The sequence below is a fragment of the Tubulanus polymorphus genome, chromosome 12, assembly GCF_964204645.1.
Source record: "Tubulanus polymorphus chromosome 12, tnTubPoly1.2, whole genome shotgun sequence".
NCBI classification, from domain to species: Eukaryota; Metazoa; Nemertea; class Palaeonemertea; order Tubulaniformes; family Tubulanidae; genus Tubulanus; species Tubulanus polymorphus.
The window spans coordinates 3,168,293-3,188,494 of NC_134036.1; the positions used below are offsets into that span (position 1 = coordinate 3,168,293).

At 39.7% G+C, this 20,202-nt stretch overlaps 1 protein-coding gene across 4 annotated transcripts in view; it reads left to right on the forward strand.

Moving 5' to 3' along the window:
- LOC141913989 (phosphatidylinositol 4-phosphate 5-kinase type-1 alpha-like) overlaps nucleotides 1-20,202 on the forward strand; it is a 38,007-nt gene that overhangs the window by 11,754 nt on the left and 6,051 nt on the right. The window contains exons 4-20 of one of the 4 annotated variants that reach the window (XM_074805227.1): nucleotides 4,112-4,242; nucleotides 4,920-5,037; nucleotides 5,311-5,463; nucleotides 5,823-5,882; nucleotides 6,203-6,442; nucleotides 6,642-6,719; nucleotides 6,811-6,886; nucleotides 7,451-7,565; nucleotides 8,042-8,174; nucleotides 8,629-8,716; nucleotides 12,494-12,550; nucleotides 14,395-14,409; nucleotides 16,577-16,699; nucleotides 16,900-17,020; nucleotides 17,101-17,270; nucleotides 18,005-18,093; nucleotides 19,252-19,298. In XM_074805227.1, the coding sequence (XP_074661328.1) occupies nucleotides 4,112-4,242; nucleotides 4,920-5,037; nucleotides 5,311-5,463; nucleotides 5,823-5,882; nucleotides 6,203-6,442; nucleotides 6,642-6,719; nucleotides 6,811-6,886; nucleotides 7,451-7,565; nucleotides 8,042-8,174; nucleotides 8,629-8,716; nucleotides 12,494-12,550; nucleotides 14,395-14,409; nucleotides 16,577-16,699; nucleotides 16,900-17,020; nucleotides 17,101-17,270; nucleotides 18,005-18,093; nucleotides 19,252-19,260 (1,776 nt within the window). In that variant the 3' untranslated portion in view covers nucleotides 19,261-19,298. The remainder of the gene's footprint in view (nucleotides 1-4,111; nucleotides 4,243-4,919; nucleotides 5,038-5,310; nucleotides 5,464-5,822; nucleotides 5,883-6,202; nucleotides 6,443-6,641; nucleotides 6,720-6,810; nucleotides 6,887-7,450; nucleotides 7,566-8,041; nucleotides 8,175-8,628; nucleotides 8,717-12,493; nucleotides 12,551-14,394; nucleotides 14,410-16,576; nucleotides 16,700-16,899; nucleotides 17,021-17,100; nucleotides 17,271-18,004; nucleotides 18,094-19,251; nucleotides 19,299-20,202) is intronic. The other 3 variants (XM_074805225.1, XM_074805229.1, XM_074805228.1) reach the window with 3 other exon arrangements.

Sequence of the window (20,202 nt, forward strand, 5' to 3'; positions counted from 1 at the left end):
TTTTCAAAGAAATTCGTCTGGGCCCGGTTTTATAGACCGGTATTACCTTTAACCTGGGGTCTAACTAAATTGAAAATGAATTAAATTAGCCCCCTGGCTCAAGGTACCAGTCTGTAAAACCGGCCAATCAAGTAACTAATCTGTATATCAAAATTTTACAGATATAAGTACTGTAAAGTTATATATAATTGCATTGAAAAATTGCGACTTTTGTATCTTGTTGTGCCTTCGTGCGGACATACATTAATTGTTCAGCATGGTACAACACCTCTATTTTCCATCTCTTTCTTATAATCTTTCCTTTTTCTTTACTTCCTTCCTCCATCTCTGCCCTTTTCCCATCCTTCTTCCGATCATTGATTCAATAGAAGGGCAGCCTTTTCTATCGACGGAACTCTTTATTCCTTCAAACCGACGGCTGGTAGCTTCGTTCGTAGATTCAGAGTTTCCATTTTCGTATCTCGTCTCGTCTCATTCGTCTCCGTATGATGACAGAAAGATGGAAGACAAATGAAGATGTACGGCACTTGTCCGACTGCTTTTAAGAGGTTTCTTCGACGGTAAACAAGATCTGAATCGATACACGTTGACAATCTGACAAGGCACGTTCTTAAGTATTCTAATCGATGGAAATCGAATGAAGGTCAACTTAACGTGAACCTTCTTGTCATTTCAACCTAACAACAATATATCTATCTATACGAAGCATCAGGACCTTGTTTCATATAGCATTAAAGTGATCCATTCCAGTTACTTGAATTGAACAATGATCGATCTTAGAAAAGAAGATCCTTCAATAAAAGATGACTGCCTTTTGAATCCGCTTATAAATTGGCGACTAGTAATTGGATCTTATCATCCATGGTTTCTGGAAGAGTTCTAGATCTAATAATTAGTAGGCAATTTGATGATGATGGTGATGTCATAAGGGTACTTCCAGAGCCAGCCATCTTTTATGCAATACAGTAAACAATAGATTAATCAAAAAGATGGGTTGGAAGAATACAGCGATGTCGGAAATGACATGTCCGAAAAAACTTTTATCCTCGAACGGCCGAATATGTGAAGTTTAAAGTTATGAAAACTCGCGTTTCGAAAACTAGTAGTTCCGTAGATAATGCTAGTGGTACACAAACTGCTGCTGCGAATAACGGCAGCAACGACCTCTTGCGGCCGTTGAAAGAACTACTCTATAAAGCTCAGCGAGCGCAACATTTCGATGAAGCGGGTCTCGAACGGTTGACCGTACCGGAGGTTGTGAAGATATTCGACCTAACAACGTCGGTGCAGTGCGGTAAAGATTTCCTCGGCACCGTTTTTAAAGAGTTACACTGCGCCCATTCGATCGTGTTTTTGACGCCGGATTTGTTGAATTTAGCCGTATTACCTTATTGCCTTCCGCGTCACGTCAACATCACCGAACTCTCGAAAACAACAACATCGTCTTCAGCATCATCCGCGAAATCCGACCAGTCGTCGTCGGCAGCGGCGACTTCGTCGTCGTTGTTGAATCGATTGTTGCCGCGATTGTTCCCGTTTCGAGCTGCGTCGACCGCATCGTCGACCAACGGCGACGACCTGTTGGTCGATTACCTCGACGACGAAGACGAAATCCGCGGTCCGTTCATGTTGTCGGCGAATTCGCAAAAACGCGTCGAATTCCTGTCGCAGTACGTGCTGACGAGTCGACCGACCGATCAGTCGATCGACGAGTTGTCGACCGTTGCGAGTTCATGCGGCACGAACGCTCCTCGAGTTGACGCCCCTGAACGGATGAGAGCGAGCACGGATAATTTCGCGGCGATTTCCAGCGTTGTTTCCAATCGAGTTGACGGCAACGATGACCCGCTCGTTCCCGTCGTAACCATCGACGCGGTTACTGACGACAACGAAGATGACGACGATTCCGTCCGCGTCGGAATTTCCCGATCACGTTTCCCAAGTTTCGGAAAAGCGATCTTCACGAAAAGTCGACGTTTGTCACCGTTTTGGCCGAAATCGTACCACGGACTGTGGCGCACGCCCGAGGACGAGTACCCGCGGTTTCTGTTGGATAAACGCCGCGGCGCTGCGCTACCGTTACACGCCACAAACTTCGTCTGGAGCGAGAATCCGAATTGTTTTTTCATCCGTCCCGGAGAACGTTGTTTCGCGAAGGATGTCCCGTTGAAGCAGCCGGCATCGACCGGTTTATTCAAAGGCTTATCGACCGGTTCAACCGGCGGTGGTTTCTTCAGCCTCGGGAAAATTCACGTATCGTCGCTCGTCACGAAAGCAACCGTTCATCACCGCCAAACGGCGCCATCTACGAACAATCAAGGTAGTAATACCGATGATGGATTCGGCGCGTTCAAGAAAATCGCGTCTCGACCTCAGGATTTCAACCAAGCGGGAACGTTCGCACATAATCGCTTATCAGAGACGGTAAGCAGCCCTAAACCGGTGCGGGAACGCGCCCGCGGGCATCGCGCCGGGCCCGTCAACGTGCACCATCATCCGGGACGGCCGCGTTCGGCGAGTTTACCGTCGACGAAACTCGCCGAGTCGATCGCCGAGTTTAAAACTCGTCTGCAGCGTTATAAGATCGATAATGATTCGGTGCTGCCGGATTTCCTCGAGGATGACGAGTCGTCTGACGTCGCCGCGGAGACGACACGACTCGGATCCGTCGTCAATCTGATGAAAACGACGCGTCGCGTTAGAGATTTACGTCGTAAATTCCGTCGCCAGGAAGGACTGGAAGTCGCCGGTGCCTCTCCGCCTCCGCCGGCCGGTTTAACGCAGAGTCGCAGCGAGGATTCACTCGAGCAGCAGCAGCAGCGCAGGCAGTATTATCGCGAGGACGGACGCAACAGCATCGACGACGAGGTCGCGAGGACCGAACCTCGTCGACTTCAACGACAATCAAGTTTCGAGCGGTCGTTGTCGCAACAAAGCGCAGCCATTCCGATGATCGTTACCCCCGACGACAACGACGAAGAAGAATCGAAGCGATCTCAGCGATTGCCTCCAGATGGCATCGAAGCGTCGTATTTACAATCGCCGAGTTTATCTCCGACACACGTTGATCCGCTCGCGAAGCCGGGGATGGTGACCGTCTCCGTGCAGGTGGACAGCGATGAGGATTTCACGGACGCCACAGGCGGCGCTGTCGAGTCGGCGTTACGCCATGTGCCGTCGTTGAAGACACGGTTCGGGGCGTACCACGGTAAAAGTCGCGACGGCAAATTCAAACGGCGTTTATACCAACGCAATAAGAAAACGTTAAGCGCGCCGGAAATGCAGAAACTGTACAAACAAGTATCGCGTTCGATGAGTATACTGAAAGAGAGCATGGACATCCCGGACGTAGCGTCGATGTCGTCCTCGTCCGGCGGGAATGACTCCTCCGTGCGTCGCTCCCGTAAACCGAGCGTCGAAACGATACGCGAGTCATCGGCTCCGACGCCGACGCGCGAATTTTCGATGTCAATGCCCGATATTTCAAAGGTGCCCGCCGAACAGACGCTCGTGTTCAACTATCGGCATCAACCGTGCTCGCAGTATTGGATGAAGGATGTTTTAGGACTGGTGTTTTTTCAGGTAAGTAGTGTCGGTTTTGTTGATACCATAGGCCTTACGGTTCCAACTTTTTTCCAAGGTTCATTGAATGCAGAAATAGATTCAAAGTTGTTTTTCAAACGCTTGTCCTTGCTGTATAGACAGTTTTTTTAGTGGCGGGGCAACTTCTTTTGCTTTACCGTCATACTTGATGGAAGCCCTAACATTCCCTAAATCCATCCTTTCCAAGTTTCGATGAATGCACAAATAGATTCATGGTTTTTTCCAAATGGTTGTCATTGCTATATAGACTGTTTTTTAGTGGTGGGGTGGAGCAACTTCTTTTTGTTTTTGTTACCGTCATTCTGTGACGGAAGTCCTACAATTCCCTGACTACATCTTTTCAAAGTTTTAATAGATTCATAGTTTGTTTTTTTTCAAATGGTTGTCATTGCTATATATTTCTGTACCTTTTCAGTGACTCGAAGTCGTTCTTCGATTTCACATCGGTTTTATTTCAGCTTACGGCTCAGAAACGATTATCCTTACTTTTAAAATTTTGCCGTTGTAGAAACCGACGTCGGAGTTGATGGCCGCGATACAGTTAGGTATTCAACAGAGCATCGGTGGCTTATCGTCGAAACCCGAGCGCGACGTGTTGATGCAGGATTTCGCCGTCGTGGAAAGTGTCGTCTTTCCGGGGTAAATATTTCAATAATATCCTCCTTTCCTTTGCCCTCTCCCCTCCTTCCTCCGCTAGTACTATGTCAACGTTTGAATTATTCTCGAACTTGAAACTTAATTGAGATCTATCAACGATTTCTCAAATTCTACGATTCGGTAAGAATCGTTTTCAATTTATTGAAAATATTCTAATTTTGCGCAGCCGGAATAGCTGGTACACCACAACCCTATCAATTAAATGTATAATCAGCGCGTGAAGATTTATACTTAGTTACGGGTATCATAGTTGTCCCGGAGGTTACTTGACAACTTTACATTTGATCTTAGGCTGAATTATTGCGGGTTTTCTTTTGTCTGTTCTTCCTGAATGTTAGGCCTATGAATGTTGTTGTTGTTTTTGGTTTCACTGCTAGGAGGAGGCTTAGAATTGTGCTGATGACATATCAGGCGCAGTATTCTTGTTGTTCCTCTAAGGTTGTGGGTGATGTCACAAGGAGATCTATGAAGGCAGACATCTCTTTCGTAAAGGTGTATTAGTGCACCAGTTTATTCATAATGTTGGCCATGTTTTCTTTCTCTTGCGACTTTCAGCACGAAAGATGATCCAATTTCTCCCTGCTGTTGACGAAGTTGTCGTCTTATTTCCAAGTAAAAACATTCAATTCTATCATGAATTTCTTCTTTTCTGTCTACAGCGAAGGTAGTAATTTGACTCCGGCTCATCACTATAGTGATTTTCGTTTTAAAACGTACGCTCCGGTGGCGTTCAGATACTTTCGCGAATTGTTTGGTATCCAAGCAGAGGATTTCTTAGTAAGTAACAGTGTTCGGGGTTTAAAGCGCCACCCCTGTCATCTTTACATCCACCCCTCTTTATCAGTACGTGGTTCAATGAAAAATGTATAAATCGAAACATTTTGATCCTAGAAATTTTTCTGATTCACTCGAATTTCGCGTAATCGCATGAAAGATTTATAGAGGCAGCCATCCATCTTACGGAAGCGGCCATCTTTTCTACTAGAATGGCCGCCACACGAAATCAGCATTTGAAGCTATGCACGTTTTGTTTGTATTTTCCACCACTAGATGTCACTATGTAACGAATCGTTGGTTGAACTGTCGAATCCGGGAGCGAGCGGGAGCGTGTTTTACATATCGGCCGACGATGAATTCATCATTAAAACTGTCATGCACAAAGAGGCTGAATTCTTACAGAAACTGCTGCCCGGTTATTACATGGTGAGTACTTACTGAAGATGGACTATCATACCAAAATCCAGACGTATTTAAAACCTTTCCGGAGCTGACTAATTAATTGCTGGAGATGATTTTAAGAAATTCCACCCCAGTGTATTGAATAACAGTCATACCTCTATAATACATCTGCCCCATGGTGCGGTGTACTGTTAGTTAATAATATATCACTATGTTTGACAGGTGCTGCCATCTTTCAATAGAGATAAAAACTTATTACATCAATACGCCTTAATGCGGTGTACTAGTCATCATTGATTTATTATACATTGCACTGCGGTGTAGACGCGCTGAAAGGGTTAAATCTTTGCGTTTACAATGATGTTATCGATTTTTTTTTACAGAATTTGAACCAGAATCCACGTACGTTGCTGCCGAAATTCTACGGTTTATACTGTTATCAGGTAAGGGATCAATCATACGCCGTACAGCGAGGAAATATTTTTCTCTTGAAAAAAAAGTCAGGTAATTTTGTATAAGAAAAAAAGAAAAGCTACAAATCAGGGAAAAGTCAGTAAAATTTGTTCAGATTGCTAGATCGCACGTAATATCAAACATTTTCCGCCTATGTCTTTTGTATTTGACTGTGTTAATTGACCGGATTCTTAGCAGACCATGTCAGGGATAAGCCAAGGAAATAAGTTGAGATAATTTAGATCACAGTAAAAAAGTGGCCACCCTGATTATGATAGATACAATATTGTGTTTTTCGTTGCGTTGACAGTGCGGCGGGAAAAACATTCGATTCCTCGTGATGAACAACCTGCTTCCGACGTCGATAAAAAAACACGAGAAATACGACCTGAAGGGCAGCACGTACAAGCGTAGAGCTTCCAAACACGAACGAAACAAAAAAAGTCCGACGTTGAAAGATCTCGATTTCGGCGATAATCATCCGGACGGAATCTTCCTCGAGGCGGAGACGTACAGCGCGCTCGTTAAAACAATCGGCAGAGATTGTCGGGTAGGTGATTAATGGGGTCGGTGGGTGCAGTTATGCGGAGTTTCTAACCATCCGTGCTTGAAACTCCTTTGATTTTTGCAAATTCCAGAAACTCCTTTAAAACTCATTAATTTTGAGAAATGGGCAATTTGAAATTTTTATTTAGTTTTTAGTTGTATGCTACAGTTGTGATTCGTTTTTATGTGTTTTGTATCTGCAGGTATTAGAAAGTTTTAAAATCATGGATTTCAGTTTACTGTTGGGCGTCCATAATTTGGATCTAGCCCAACGAGAAAAGGTACGTCAGATTTTTTTTAACGAATCAATCTTATTTTCGATACGTTAATAGCTTTTTCCTAATGCTTTTCTGATATTTGCCTGTTTTGTAGAAAGAACTGGCGAAATTAGAAGAGAAATCGCCGACTGACGACATGAGTCCAACAGGCGCTGGGACTCCTGGTCGACGTAAGTACTCAATAACCATAATCAAGCCTGATTATCACTCCGCGTCTGAAAATATCAAAGATATACTCAAAATACAATTCGTTTCGAGTTAATTCGCAGTTTAACTACTTTTTTCGATGTCAAATTACTATCATTCTTGTCGAAAAAAATCACTAGGAAAAAGACAGAAATGATATAGTCGCTTCCGCATAATTATCAATTTGAATTTATGTTAGAATTTTTTCGACAAAGAAAAGTCTAGATGAAAGTCATTAAAAATTATCCAAATTTTGATCGAGGAGACCTGTCATCTGATAGAATATCTAATGCAGCATAGGCTCCTCATCGCTCAATTTATATCAATATCTTGTCTCTCAGTTTTTCGATGGGTTAATTACTTTTTTCTGGGGCGTTTTATTAAGAAGTAACTGAATTTTGATCGAGTTGTCCTATCATTATCCGTGCTGTATGATAGGAAAGCTGGTAACACAGGCTCACTCCCCATTCATTAGTCAATGTCAATACGCTGTCTCTTAATGTTTTTCAATGATTTTAATGCTTCCCTCTGGTTTTTCCCGTTCGTAGCTCTACAAAGAGGTAAATCGGTGAAAACTCGTTTGGCGAATTTTTCAACTGCGCTCGAATCGATTCAGGCAGAAGACAGTGAACCGATCGAGGTCGAGGACGACGCTGACATTCCGTAAGTTATTTTAGGCTCGAAATTATTCGCGTTTAAGGGAAGTTATTTTCTTCAGAAATGTAAACTGAAGTGAAGGCCAACTCTAGGCAAATCTAGGCAAAAATCTGCAAGGCACCGCTGTATTCAAACCACAAGAACAAAACACAAGATTACTAGCAGGGCATGGTTCCACAGTTGTGTGTTAGAGTTAACTCTGAGTTAAAGTTCATTCATTTTCAATGTTTTAACTCTATAGAGTCAAATTTAACTCAGAACCGTGGAACTTGGTCCGCTATTTAGCTATTTACAGCCAATTGAATCCCAAAAATATAAAAATACTCACAGAATCAGAGTAATTCCTGAGTTAATTTTCGATTAAACTATTACCTATTATTATTAAACTACTATCTTTGACGTTGATTTACTTGAAACTGTCTACACTTAGTAGAGATATCAGATATTCCGATCTGCTATGTTTATTGTGTTTTTATTTACAGACCGGGTGGTATACCGGCTCGTAACGCACGCGGAGAACGTCTGCTACTATACGTCGGTATCATCGATATTCTACAGTCGTATCGATTTAAAAAGAAATTCGAGCACACGCTTAAAAGTATCGTCCACGACGGGGTGAGTTATAGCCAACAATGTGAATACCTCGCTGTGAACAGGCGGCCACTGACCTGGGAATACTCGGAAAACTTTAACCCAGGGGCTAACTCAATTCATTTTCAATTGAGTTAACCCCTGATAATACCTGTTTATAAAACCAGCCCCAGGGTATCAGAATAATCAAGTATGAATTTTACCAAAAACCTGAAAAACTCAGGGAATTCGAATCATGCTACTGACCACGTGTTTCTTTTTCAATATGTGAAGCACGAATTGTAACATTTGTAGCCTAGAAGTTTCTTTTGATTGACTCAGGGGGAATTTGTTGTAATCACTTGAAAATCAGGGGAAACTCAAGGGAATCGTAAATGGGCGGAAAGTGGCGCCGCCCTTTATGACATCATCTAATTGATGTGGTAATGTCATAATAGGAATTCCTGGAAACTGACCTGATTATTTTCTCTATTTCTAGGATACTATATCGGTACATCGACCTAGTTTTTATTCAGAACGATTCCGCAATTTCTTCAGTCAAACCGTGTTCAAGAAAATACCCTCACGTAAGTAACAACAACCGTACGGCGCTTGTGTTTACCTTTAGCCCTGTCCCTCGCGTACGGAAATGCGATAGCTTTGTCTTCATTTCCCTTCTGACCACCCCCTCTTGATTGAAATATATTTTCCATGTTGAATAAGCTGCTGTATTATGACAGAATCGAGATGTCCACAGATGAACTCATAAAGATTTTTAGATTCAAACCGGTCTCGATGATTTACGTTACCGAGATGTGATAATCTGTCATTTGAATGCTCGTTATTTGCCAAACATCTGAGTGCTACTGTTCCTTTTTTGGTGGCATTAAAACTAACAGCATTTTAGGCTGATGTATATATAAATACATCTATTCATAATGATTGTGTGTTTGCATCGCCTCAGAAGTCTATTGCTCTCACTTTTCATTCATTCCTCAGTTTTTTAGAAGTCTATGCGCATGTGCAACCCAAATTTTGGGATGATTGGAGTCAAGATGGCCGACTGGCAGCCATTTTAACTTTGCCAAAATCACTATGTTTGCTTATTTTTTCAGTTTTCGTACAGAATTTTGAAAATTCTTTGTTCAGTTATCTTGATATTTGGTATGTACGTGTAACTAGTCTAGCCACATGTGCAGCCCAAAAAGTGGGTTGATTAGAATCAAGATGGCCGACTGGCAGCCATTTATGCTTGAAAACATCGGCGCTTCTACATGATTTTCAGGTTTTGATGCAAAATTTTGAAAATACTTCAATCAACTGTCTTGATATTTGTTTTATGATTGTATCTACCATAGTCACACCTGCTGCCTAAAACATTTGCATGTTCAGAATCAAGATGGCTGACTGGTAGCCATTTATGCTGGCAAAATCATGACTTTAACGCATTTATGAGGTTTTCTGGGAAAATTCTGAAAATGCTTTGATCAATTAGTTTGATATTTCGTGTGTACATGTTACTACTCGAGCTTCACCTGCAGCCTAAAAATTGGATTGATTGGAATCAAGATGGCCGACTGGCAGCCATTTATGCTTGCAAAATCAGCACCTTTGCAAATTTTTAAGGTTTTAATGCGAAATTTTGAAAATTCTTTGTTAAGTTATCTTGATATTTGGTGTGTACGTGAAACTAGTCTGGGTACATGAGCAGCCCAAAAATTTGGTTGATTGTAGTCAAGATGGCCGACTGGCAGCTATTTATGCTCGCCAGAATCAGCACATTTACTAAAAAATATTCAAAGGTATTGATTTTGGCATACAAAAATGGCTACGAGTCGGCCATCTTGATACTGTTGACATAAATTTTTTTTGCAGCAGGTGTGACTATGGTAGATACAATCATAAAACAAATATAAAGACAATTAATTGAAGTATTTTTAGAATTCTGCATGAAAACCTTAAGAATTAGGTTTCCGTATGAAATTTTGAAACTGCTTTGATCAAATTGTCTTGATATTCATGTTATAATTGCATATACCATAGTTACACCTGTAACCCCAAAAATCAGCTTGATCAGAATCAAGATAGCTGACTGGCGAACAGTTTTGGTTACTAAAATCAACACTTGTATAAATACTTTGATCAATAATTGTCTTGATCAGTAACAGGATGGCTGGCTTTAACGGAATTGTCAGATTGTTGAGCATTTCAACCAAGTAGGCATCGCGTCCCTATATAAATACCCTTTCGTATGATAGACTTTTTCTTGTGTTTAAGTTGCTTTTTGTTTAAATCATATTTCTATTCATTTTATTTTCATTTTGTATTTTTCGTCATTTATTTTCTTATTATTTTTTCTTTTTCCTTCTCCGCGACCCGCGATCGTTTGCCTCTATAATCATTCAATGTGCTCAGATCGATGTAAGTTTCGAATTACGTAACAATGCATTTTGTGCTGCGGCGGATCTGTTTGTTGTGTATAGGTGTGGTGCGTAATCCTTCCACCAGAGGGCAGGCCAACTTACCCCATTGACATTGCCAAATCTAGTCGAAATAGTCAATGTTTTAAATACGCGATTCGTAGATAAATTCGTGATTAATTATGTCGTAGTTTATCACGTTCATGGGCCCTAAAATAATCAAGGCCCGAGATGAACAGAATAAGTTGTGAAAATTAACTAAACCTTTTGCCAATCGGCGACTTAACAATTCATGTATCATATCAAGTTATCAACTTCGTCTTATCGTTTATAATCTCTCCATATATATCAACTTATCGCTTATCACGATATCAACTAATATCTGTTCGACACTCATTTATCTTATCCACAAAAACCGAAAGAACATCAATCTCAAACAAACAGTGTGTACGATTTTTTTCTCTTCAATTCACACAAATTTCTTTTCCTTCCACGAAATTTCGGAACGGTCTCTCGGCGGTCTTATTTCGACTGATTTATTTTTATTGAGAAGCGTTTTCACATTATCTCGTCCTTACTTTGTAGAACAGTGTATTTATGTTGATTGTAATATAGTGGATTTGAATTCGTAGTATTCACAGGAAGCACTTCGTGTCTAAGCGCGCGCGTGCACACACACATACACACTTTATCATACACATGTTTTAGAAATATTTTTTTGTTGGATATTTTTTTCGGAGTTTGTTTTTGATAGCGTTGAGGTCACTGTTTTCGGTATATATATGTATATATAGTATTGTCAGTTATATATGAAATGACACTAATGATTTGTCTATTGCGTTTTGATACTGTCCATTTGTGAATCCAAGAGTGCCAGAATTTGTTACAATATCCAGAGCTGCCAACTGTTCCTGATTTTCAGTATTTGTTACTATTTGAGAACAAGCAATAATTTGCAAACAGAAATATGAAAGGTGTTACTGAGGGTCTTAATGTTGATTACTGATTAATTTGAACATTTTCCTTCATATTTCAATGAAATGTTACTGAAATTAATTCAATTCATTACTGATAGGATTTTTCAGAGGTTGGCAGCCCTGCACCCAGCAGAGAGTAGGCACAAGTAGGCATGGAGTTATCCATAAGATTACTCCGGTTAATTGGAAATAATTTAATGACTTGTTATTGAGTAGATATCTGACGTTGCAAAGTTCTGCACTCTTGGCAGCATTTCTTTTTATAAATTCTTTTTCCTTAAGACAGTTATATTTTAACTCTAATATATATGCAGCATATATGGCTTCAGACCCAGTTCTACATTTGTGAGACTGTTCTATGAATATTGAACAGTGCTAAACAGTCACTGATGCCCACTGACCTGGAAAACCTTGAAAACTCAGGGAAAAAACTCAAGTGGGAATTTTACAAATTTTACCAAAAACCTGGAAAACACGCGGAATTCGGATAATGCTATTGATCGTGTGATTCATAAAAAATGAATAATTTTATGACATCTTAAAGCTAGAAATTTCTCTGATTCACTCAGGGCGAATTTTATGTAATCACAGGGGAAACGCAGTGGTTTGTAAATGGGCTGAAAGTGGTGCTGCCAGTGTTCAATTCAAATTCTCATCTTATTCATCCTAACGACTCAGTTCCTTAAACTGGCACAGCTGTTAAACTGGGTCCTTACCCGCCATTCGTTTTCGACGATGAACCCCGGAAATTATAAATCACGAGAACTTAAATCACACAACTGCGGAACCGGGTCGTGTCATGTAATAATGTTTATTTTCTCCATGTGGTGGCGCTACTTACTACAGATGGCGGCGTTCGTGAATTTAAAACGAATTGTTGTTGTCGTGTGCATTTCATTATTATTACTATTATTATTATTATTATTTTATTTTCTTCATATCTCTTTCTCTTTTTTCTCGTGAACAGTTGACCAACCACAGGTGAAGGGAGTACACGTGCGTTTTCGCAAATTGGTCCATTTAGGTACGAGTTATGCTCATCCATAAAATCAATATCTCTCATCATTGTCATCGTCGATGTATTACTCTCCTTTCGCTGTGGACCACTCGCCTTCCAATAGAGACCGACCTCCGCGGCCAGCTTCACGGAAAAGTTTCACTGAATAAGTTCACGATTAGTTTTACTAATGATGATTCTTAATCTTCGATGAGCTCTGTTTTGGCTACTTTGCGTTGTCAGTAGCAGGGTGGCCACTGACCTGGAAAACTCCTGGAAAGAATCTAGTAGAAATCAGGGAAAAAACTCAAGGAATTTTACAAATTTTACCAAAGACCTGGAAAACTCAGGGAATTCAGATAATGCTATTGACCAAGAGTTTCTTTATCAGTACATGATTCTTTATCAGTACATGATTCAACGAAAATGCATGAATTGTAACATTTTAAACCTAGAAATTTCTCTCATTGACTCAGCGGGAATTTTATGTAACCACATGGAAAAATCAGGGAAAACTCAAAGGATTTGTAAATGGGCAGACAGTGGTGCCACCCTGTGTAAAAGCAATGTACCAATTCGTCAAACCTAACCTCTATTCTCAGCTGAAACTTTTTCACGAAATCTGGTGGACCCTGTCCTGAATCAAAGGCATGATGTCGGATGATTTTGCGCAGGCTGAACCACTGCGAAAGGAGAGTAATACAGCTACTACTACTAGTAATACTACTACTACTATTATTACTATGGCGCCCTCTTTGTTTCATTATATATACTACACATATTTATATATATGTATATATTACATAGAAATTTGTAATTGTTTTATATACAAGCCATTATTCGCAGAGCGCCACCTTTTATTATCGAAGTTTACTTTTCTACAAAGAACGAAGAAAAACAATTGGCATTTTTGGCGTTTTAAACAAAATTATTTTTGGCTGTTATTGAGAAGAATATTTGGCTGTTTTTATTTACCCAAGAAAAAGAGGTGCCTTAAATTCGCTGTACATTTTTTTACTCCGAAGATAGATTTAGAATACTTTTTTTAGTGAATATTTCCGACGTATCGCGGCGTAGTTCAATTTCAAATGAAAAGAAGTCGGAAAAAAATCTCATGCGGAATTCCTGAATATATTCATTCTTCAGGATAGTTTGAATTGAAAATGAACTACACCGCCGTATTGCTACAGTAGTACGACTTATTAGTATCGGGATGGAAATACCTCACTTGCCACAGCTGGAATATGAGAACATTTCAATGAATACGACAACCAAGAATCGATTAATTTGCACGCTGTGGAAAGTGAGGTTTAGAAAGTGTAGAAATAGGATTTCTTCTTTTTTTTCGATAGTGATAATTAATCAAGAGAATTAATTACTGGTGTAGATGATTTCTGTAAATTCTGTGATTCAATTGCTAATCATTCGACCATAGATCATTCATTTAGAAGGCAGAACATTTTTTTTGCTTAGCCGCCCGATTAAGAAATGAAATCTATATATCATATATATTTTTACGACAAGACGAATGCTACTTTATAGGTTAACTAGTTTATCAGACGTATGGAGCTTTTGTTACTAACACATATGCAGTAGAATCTGGTTAGTAGCGAAGGATTGTGCGTCTAATGAACTAGTATTCTATAAAGTACTATTCATCACGTATTTATTCGACAACAGGTTAATGCGGCTCCTCTACAAATTTTCTCATGTTACTTAATTGATTATTAGTCCTTAGAAAAAAATTTGCCGCTTCGATTTCTCGATGATGAAATTCATGTAGCTAGAAAATTGATTTCGAATGAAAATTTGAAATTCGAATACCACTGCATTGTATATAACTTCTGTTCTGTTTTTGTTTCCGTACAAAGCGAGAGTTGAACTGGGTATGTAAATACGTACACCCTCCCCTGGAGGTGGTCGCCGCCGGTTTGGTATATTCGTACACCTCCCCCTGGTGAATTCCCTGTATATAAACGACACCTACCCCTCGGTTGCCCGGTTACTCTTCATTTCCCTGAATTAATCTCCGTTTAAGTCGATCTTCGAAAAGTATTTCGTGTGAAATCGAATTGTAAAATTCCCAATATTTGCCGCACTTTTTTATTTCAATATCGTGTTCATGGTGATTTGACCTTTTACTGTCCTTCAGGTGACCTCGTAATAGTGACCTTGTCGAGTCATGTCTTTTTATCATTTCCAATCTTGGTTCAGTTGCCCCTACTACTAAGCATCGAAATACATCTAAATGGGTGTCCCAGTCATAGACATTTTTGGAACAATTGAATTCTCTTTACCTAGCCCTAGCCTCCGGTAACCAAACCCTTCAGATATTGTAGTGAGAATGATGTCTGGATGATCAGGTTTTTAAAAGTTTCCTTTTTCTAAATTCGGGACCGGTTCCACCATTCAATTTGACTCTGAGTTATCTCCTTGAAAATGAACTACATGTAATTGTAACTTAAGATAACTCCTAACTGTTGTTCGTAGATCATATTCACCTATGATAGTCTCGGGTGAAAATGCTGAACGTTTGTGAGATATCGCGAAAGAATACTGGTAAAATATGTAATGTCTGAAGGGGTTGCCCGGGTACTGGCTACGGATTCATATTCCCTCTTTCAAGATTTCACGAATTGAAAATAACTCGATTGAAAAATTGAAACTGCTTTTTCTCAGGTTGCATTTTATTAATTTCGCTTCTGTTTTTGTAATACAATCCAGCTGTTTTGACTTAGTTGCGCGGCAGTGATTTTGATTTTCAGTTTCAGTGATGTTATATTTGCAGTGCCTGTGTCGTACGTCGTACGAAGAAACTAAGCATTTTTTTCGTAATAATTTTTTGTTGTTTTTCAGCCTACGGTAAAAATAATATAAAAATGTATATTGTATATTTGTATATGTTTTTTCTTTCCGAAACAATTTGCTAATGATTAATTTGCTGGGATTTTCTTTTTGTATTTCTTAGGCAGGTTTCGATTTCGGTTCGGGAATAGCGATTCCGGATTGCAAACTCTTTACCGGCCGTTTCTATCAGGTTTACAAAGATTACACGCCTCTGGAAAAGGTATAGAGCGTATTCTGATCGAAATGAAGGCGCCAGAATAGAATTTCGGAATCAGAAAAGACCAATTGATACCTTCCAAACTCTACTGGCCGCTTCTGTCAGGTTTACACAGATTATGCTATTCCGGAATTGGTAGAACAAGTAATTCTGATCGAAATGATCGCGCCAGAAGAGAATTCGGGAATCGGTAGAGACCAATCGAAACCTGCCTTGTTGTTCAAATACTTTCCAACTATCAAAGTTTAAGTCTCAGTATATGAGTGCAGTCACAGTTATTTCGTAGTAAGCACTGATTATTCAATACCGTATCAATGTTTTATGTAGTTGATGGAACACAGGAATTCATGAAATAAAAAAACCCTATCCTAGACCTACACTGCCCCCTGGTGGCTCGGTGTGACTTTACGAATGCTTCCTAACAGACGTTTTTACTGATCTAATAAATGAAGAACACGCTTCAGTCCGTCCTCTCACTATATCACTGACTGACGTGCTTCGTATTTTGTGTATGGAACCGTCCAGAAAATCTAATTACATGTTCGCAGTCAAATTTGTCTTTTAAAACCCTCAGATTCTAACTGATAACTGTGTAAAAAGATTATTTGATAACATGATGATAGAATTTGCTGTGCTGTTTCTGATAATAATAAAAAACAACTGAACCTCAGTTTTGGGCAAGAAAAAATATATTGATATTAATAGTCCCTTCTGTAAAAGATGCTGCCCTCCGAAATCAGACTATGACATCATAGAATCAAATGAGAATATGCAATTATTACTGGGTGATTTGTTGATGTCATTGGGTCTTTGGGAAGTTGCCATCTTTTACAAAGGGTCAAAAAGGTTAGTTGAAAATAGGAAGATTTATAACATTTTATAAAGTGAAAATACTCCTGAAATTGTAGAAATTGATTTCATGTCCGTAAGTGTCAGTCATTTCGTTACAGTTATTCATTGTGGCACAATCTATTTTCAATTTTGTTTAGCGTTGAAGCATTCTCCCTCAAAAAAGAAAGGATATCGACCTCGGTCTGCGTCGCAGGCCGCGACGTCCGACATCGAACGAGTGAAAGACCCTCGAGAACGTGCCGCTACAATGGACGATCCTGGTAAGACTATCAGAAAAGTGGCAGGGTCCTTTATTCTGCAAAATCCTCTTGAAAACTCGGTATATCCAGGAATGACTGATCCGTAGGGACCCTGGATGGCTGCTTCCATAAATCCCTGTATAACAATGTTAACTAGAACGTCATTTTTTAGGTTCGACTCGACTATTTTCATTACAACAATCTTTATTTATGTTCCATAGCGATGGGAGCAATCGGAGGTCGTCCGGATCTGTTACCGGAGACGTCGACTCCGCCTCCTCCATTCGACGAGGCGACTAATCAACCTCAACAATCAACTAGTCCACAAGATAAAGATATCAGGTAGCAAATGAATTCCGTTCGTCGATGTGTGGTAGGTTAGATTTGTGTTTTTGAAACGTCTTTATTTGATTCCGTTACAGGAATAGTGGTGGCGCCGGTAGTGCTATGACTAGTCCCGTACACAACGGTGTTAATTACGGACTATCTCCGGCCCCGTCGGTCACGGAGTCGACTCCGACCCACACGGATTTCACCGAGGGTACGCCAAGTTATACAACCTCATCTCACAGTCTGTGTAGTGATACTTTAGGTAATTGTATGTGTGAATGTCCCCATCTCTCTGTCTCTTAATGCCTTCTCCCAACTCGATAGCTTTACACCTCCCCCTGACTATCTGGCACTCCGATCTATCACTCCGTCTTTTTTCCGTCTATCCAATTTATACCTTCATCTGTCTCAATTATTTCCACTGTCACACCTTCGCCTGATAAGATCTTAAACTTCTGACTGCCCGAACCCTTAATAAGAGAAACCAGCAATATCCATTCAAACAACTGAGATTTTTATTACATTTCGCGCAGAATCCTTCCACCCATCTTCGGAGATTATTTGAATGATAACAGTTATAGTTGGGGTTGCTAATTCGCACTAGGAACCTCTCCAGTAGGGATATAAATAGAGGATAGAACAAAATGAGACAAAACCTACTGGCCTTATTCTCTACCACTTAATTATTCATCACTTGATCTGTTTGGCCTTCTAGTATTTCTTAACTCCTCTAGACCTCAATTCTACCTCATATTTCTGCCCAGCTCTCCTATAACTCATTCTTTCCATTCTTCATTTCTTCTCCGTATTGCTCCATGCTATGTAGCGTACTAGTTACATCGTTGTTGTAACTATGTTGTAACCTCCTTCATTATTATATATCTATATTAACATCAGCGACGACAAAATCATTCTCAATCGGCGTCGTTATCACTCATGATACAGTAAACTACGAATATAGCTGAAATCGTTCATAATTTCTTGCGATGTTTCCAGAGCAACAACCGGTAACAGGAAGTAACGAAACCGTACAGCAACGTAAAACGAGTAAATCGAGCTCAGAAGGAAAATCGGGATCAGACGTCGTAAGTATTCTAAATTGTCACAAATTTTGAATCCGAGCACGCACATATACTACACACATACACTTAGATCATAGAACGAATTCCACCTATAAGCACAAAATATCCTACTATTACAAATATATTATGATTATTAGATTGATTAAGTTATTGATTTATCCATAATCCTTATTTGATATGACATGATTATCTTGTTATTTGCATATATCATACTCCCTGGCAGTGATTATAACCTTGATGGCAGAGTCCCCTGATGCCAACAGGTTTGAATCCTGGCGTTTGATGATTATAATCCGCACTGCACTGATGATTAGTTGAAATGTTTCTTTAATAATATCTCCCCCATATTGCTGATTATTTGTTGTTTAGATCGGTTGGATTTTGATTTTGCATCCTTATCATCAAGCGTGAATGTATCAGTCCTCTTTTCTTATGCTTCTTCTCCCGTGCGTTGTCAGAGGCCTTTCTCGACCACTTCGTAGATAGAAAATGGCTTATTCCGATAGATTGAAATTAGTCGCATCTTCACTCATATCTCCATAAGACCTATCATTTCTCTTTGTAACGCTTGAGTAATATGTTTTCGAGTTTCTTCAAGTCCTTTTGCCAATTCGGTAATGAGGCCACTATCTTAAACTTTGGTCTAGTAGACATTTTCATAGTGTCATTCATGCTTATGAGGTTTTGCGATAAATCTACATTTCTACCGCTTATTTCAATTATGCCTATGATTGTACTATCTGTGAATGTGCATTACGTTCATTTTACTGATTTCGACCTTATTTCGTAAGCATTAGAATTCAGTTTGGTACGTATCAATCGGAGTTGTGCGTAAAACAGTCATGTTGTTCGATGATGATCCTAAACTCCCTCTTTTCTCAACTTTGTCTTCCTTGGATCATGATTCGAAAGATAACCATTCAGGTTGTTGTGCGCCAGCGATGATCGTTCTCTTGCGATACCGATATTTCTACAATTGTTGTGTCCTCTTTCAAACATGAGACTCATAAAATTTGAAGTTAGTTCCCATCAAGCCACTCCTAATAACCCCGTATGCTTTCTATCCTTCCTCCTGGTGTATGTGAATTGTGGGTTCGTCTGTAGTTTTAGGGCTACCTTTTATTGTAGACGGCTATTCTCTTTTTTTTATTTTGCCTGCAGGATGTGTAGTGACTCCTCTCCTCTCCTTGTAATCTTAATCCCGATTGGTAAGCTCTCCTCTCCTCATAAATACATATATATATACCTCTCTCCTAAAGCACACCACACACATACACATACAGTAGACTGCTCCTTACTCTGCATCAAAGTCATTTGGAGGAAATTGCTCCTGAAATTGTTGAATTTACCAAATTTCTTTCTCCATATCACGCTGATAGTTGATACTTGCGAAGTAAGGTGTCGCAACCTACCGTACATCAATGTGGTGTGCTGAAGAACCTTGTAATTTCGTAGATTGATGTTGTAATATGTTCTAATGTGCTAACCAATAATGATGTACATCGCTTCTATAATATATATGATGTATACTAGATATATGTGATAATTTCTGTTCTGTGCTTCATTGTGCCCAGTCATGACTTGAGCCAAAAGTTAATACGAACTTTGATAAAGAAATCTTAAGATTGTTAGATTGTTTATCTTTTAGCTTAGACTGGCACTAATTATTTAAGTCATGACTTCGCAACTTGCATCTTGTGCCTCAAGTCCTTACTCGTAATCATATCCTGGATTAAGCTTCTGATGAAATCTTCTGAGCTGTATTTTTTTTAAACAGTGTGAGCGCTTGACTAGAATTCACAAATACAAATGATAGCATTGCTATAGCTATTGAATGTGTAGTCAAATTATTGCTCAAAATCAATTGTAGACCATTTAAAAACTTAATAAATTCAATATTATAGCAACGCTAATATTCTGCCCACTACACAACGGTTATGTTATAACAATGAACCTGTTTATTGGCTCTATTTCATAGATGGGCAACCTTCACAGAAAAGATGGCGGCCTCCGTACGACATCATCAAACTGAGTTTAGAAATTTAATTCGTTCAAATGTGATCATAGCGATGTCCATAAGAGGCTGTCATCTGAAAAATCTCATTCCCTTAA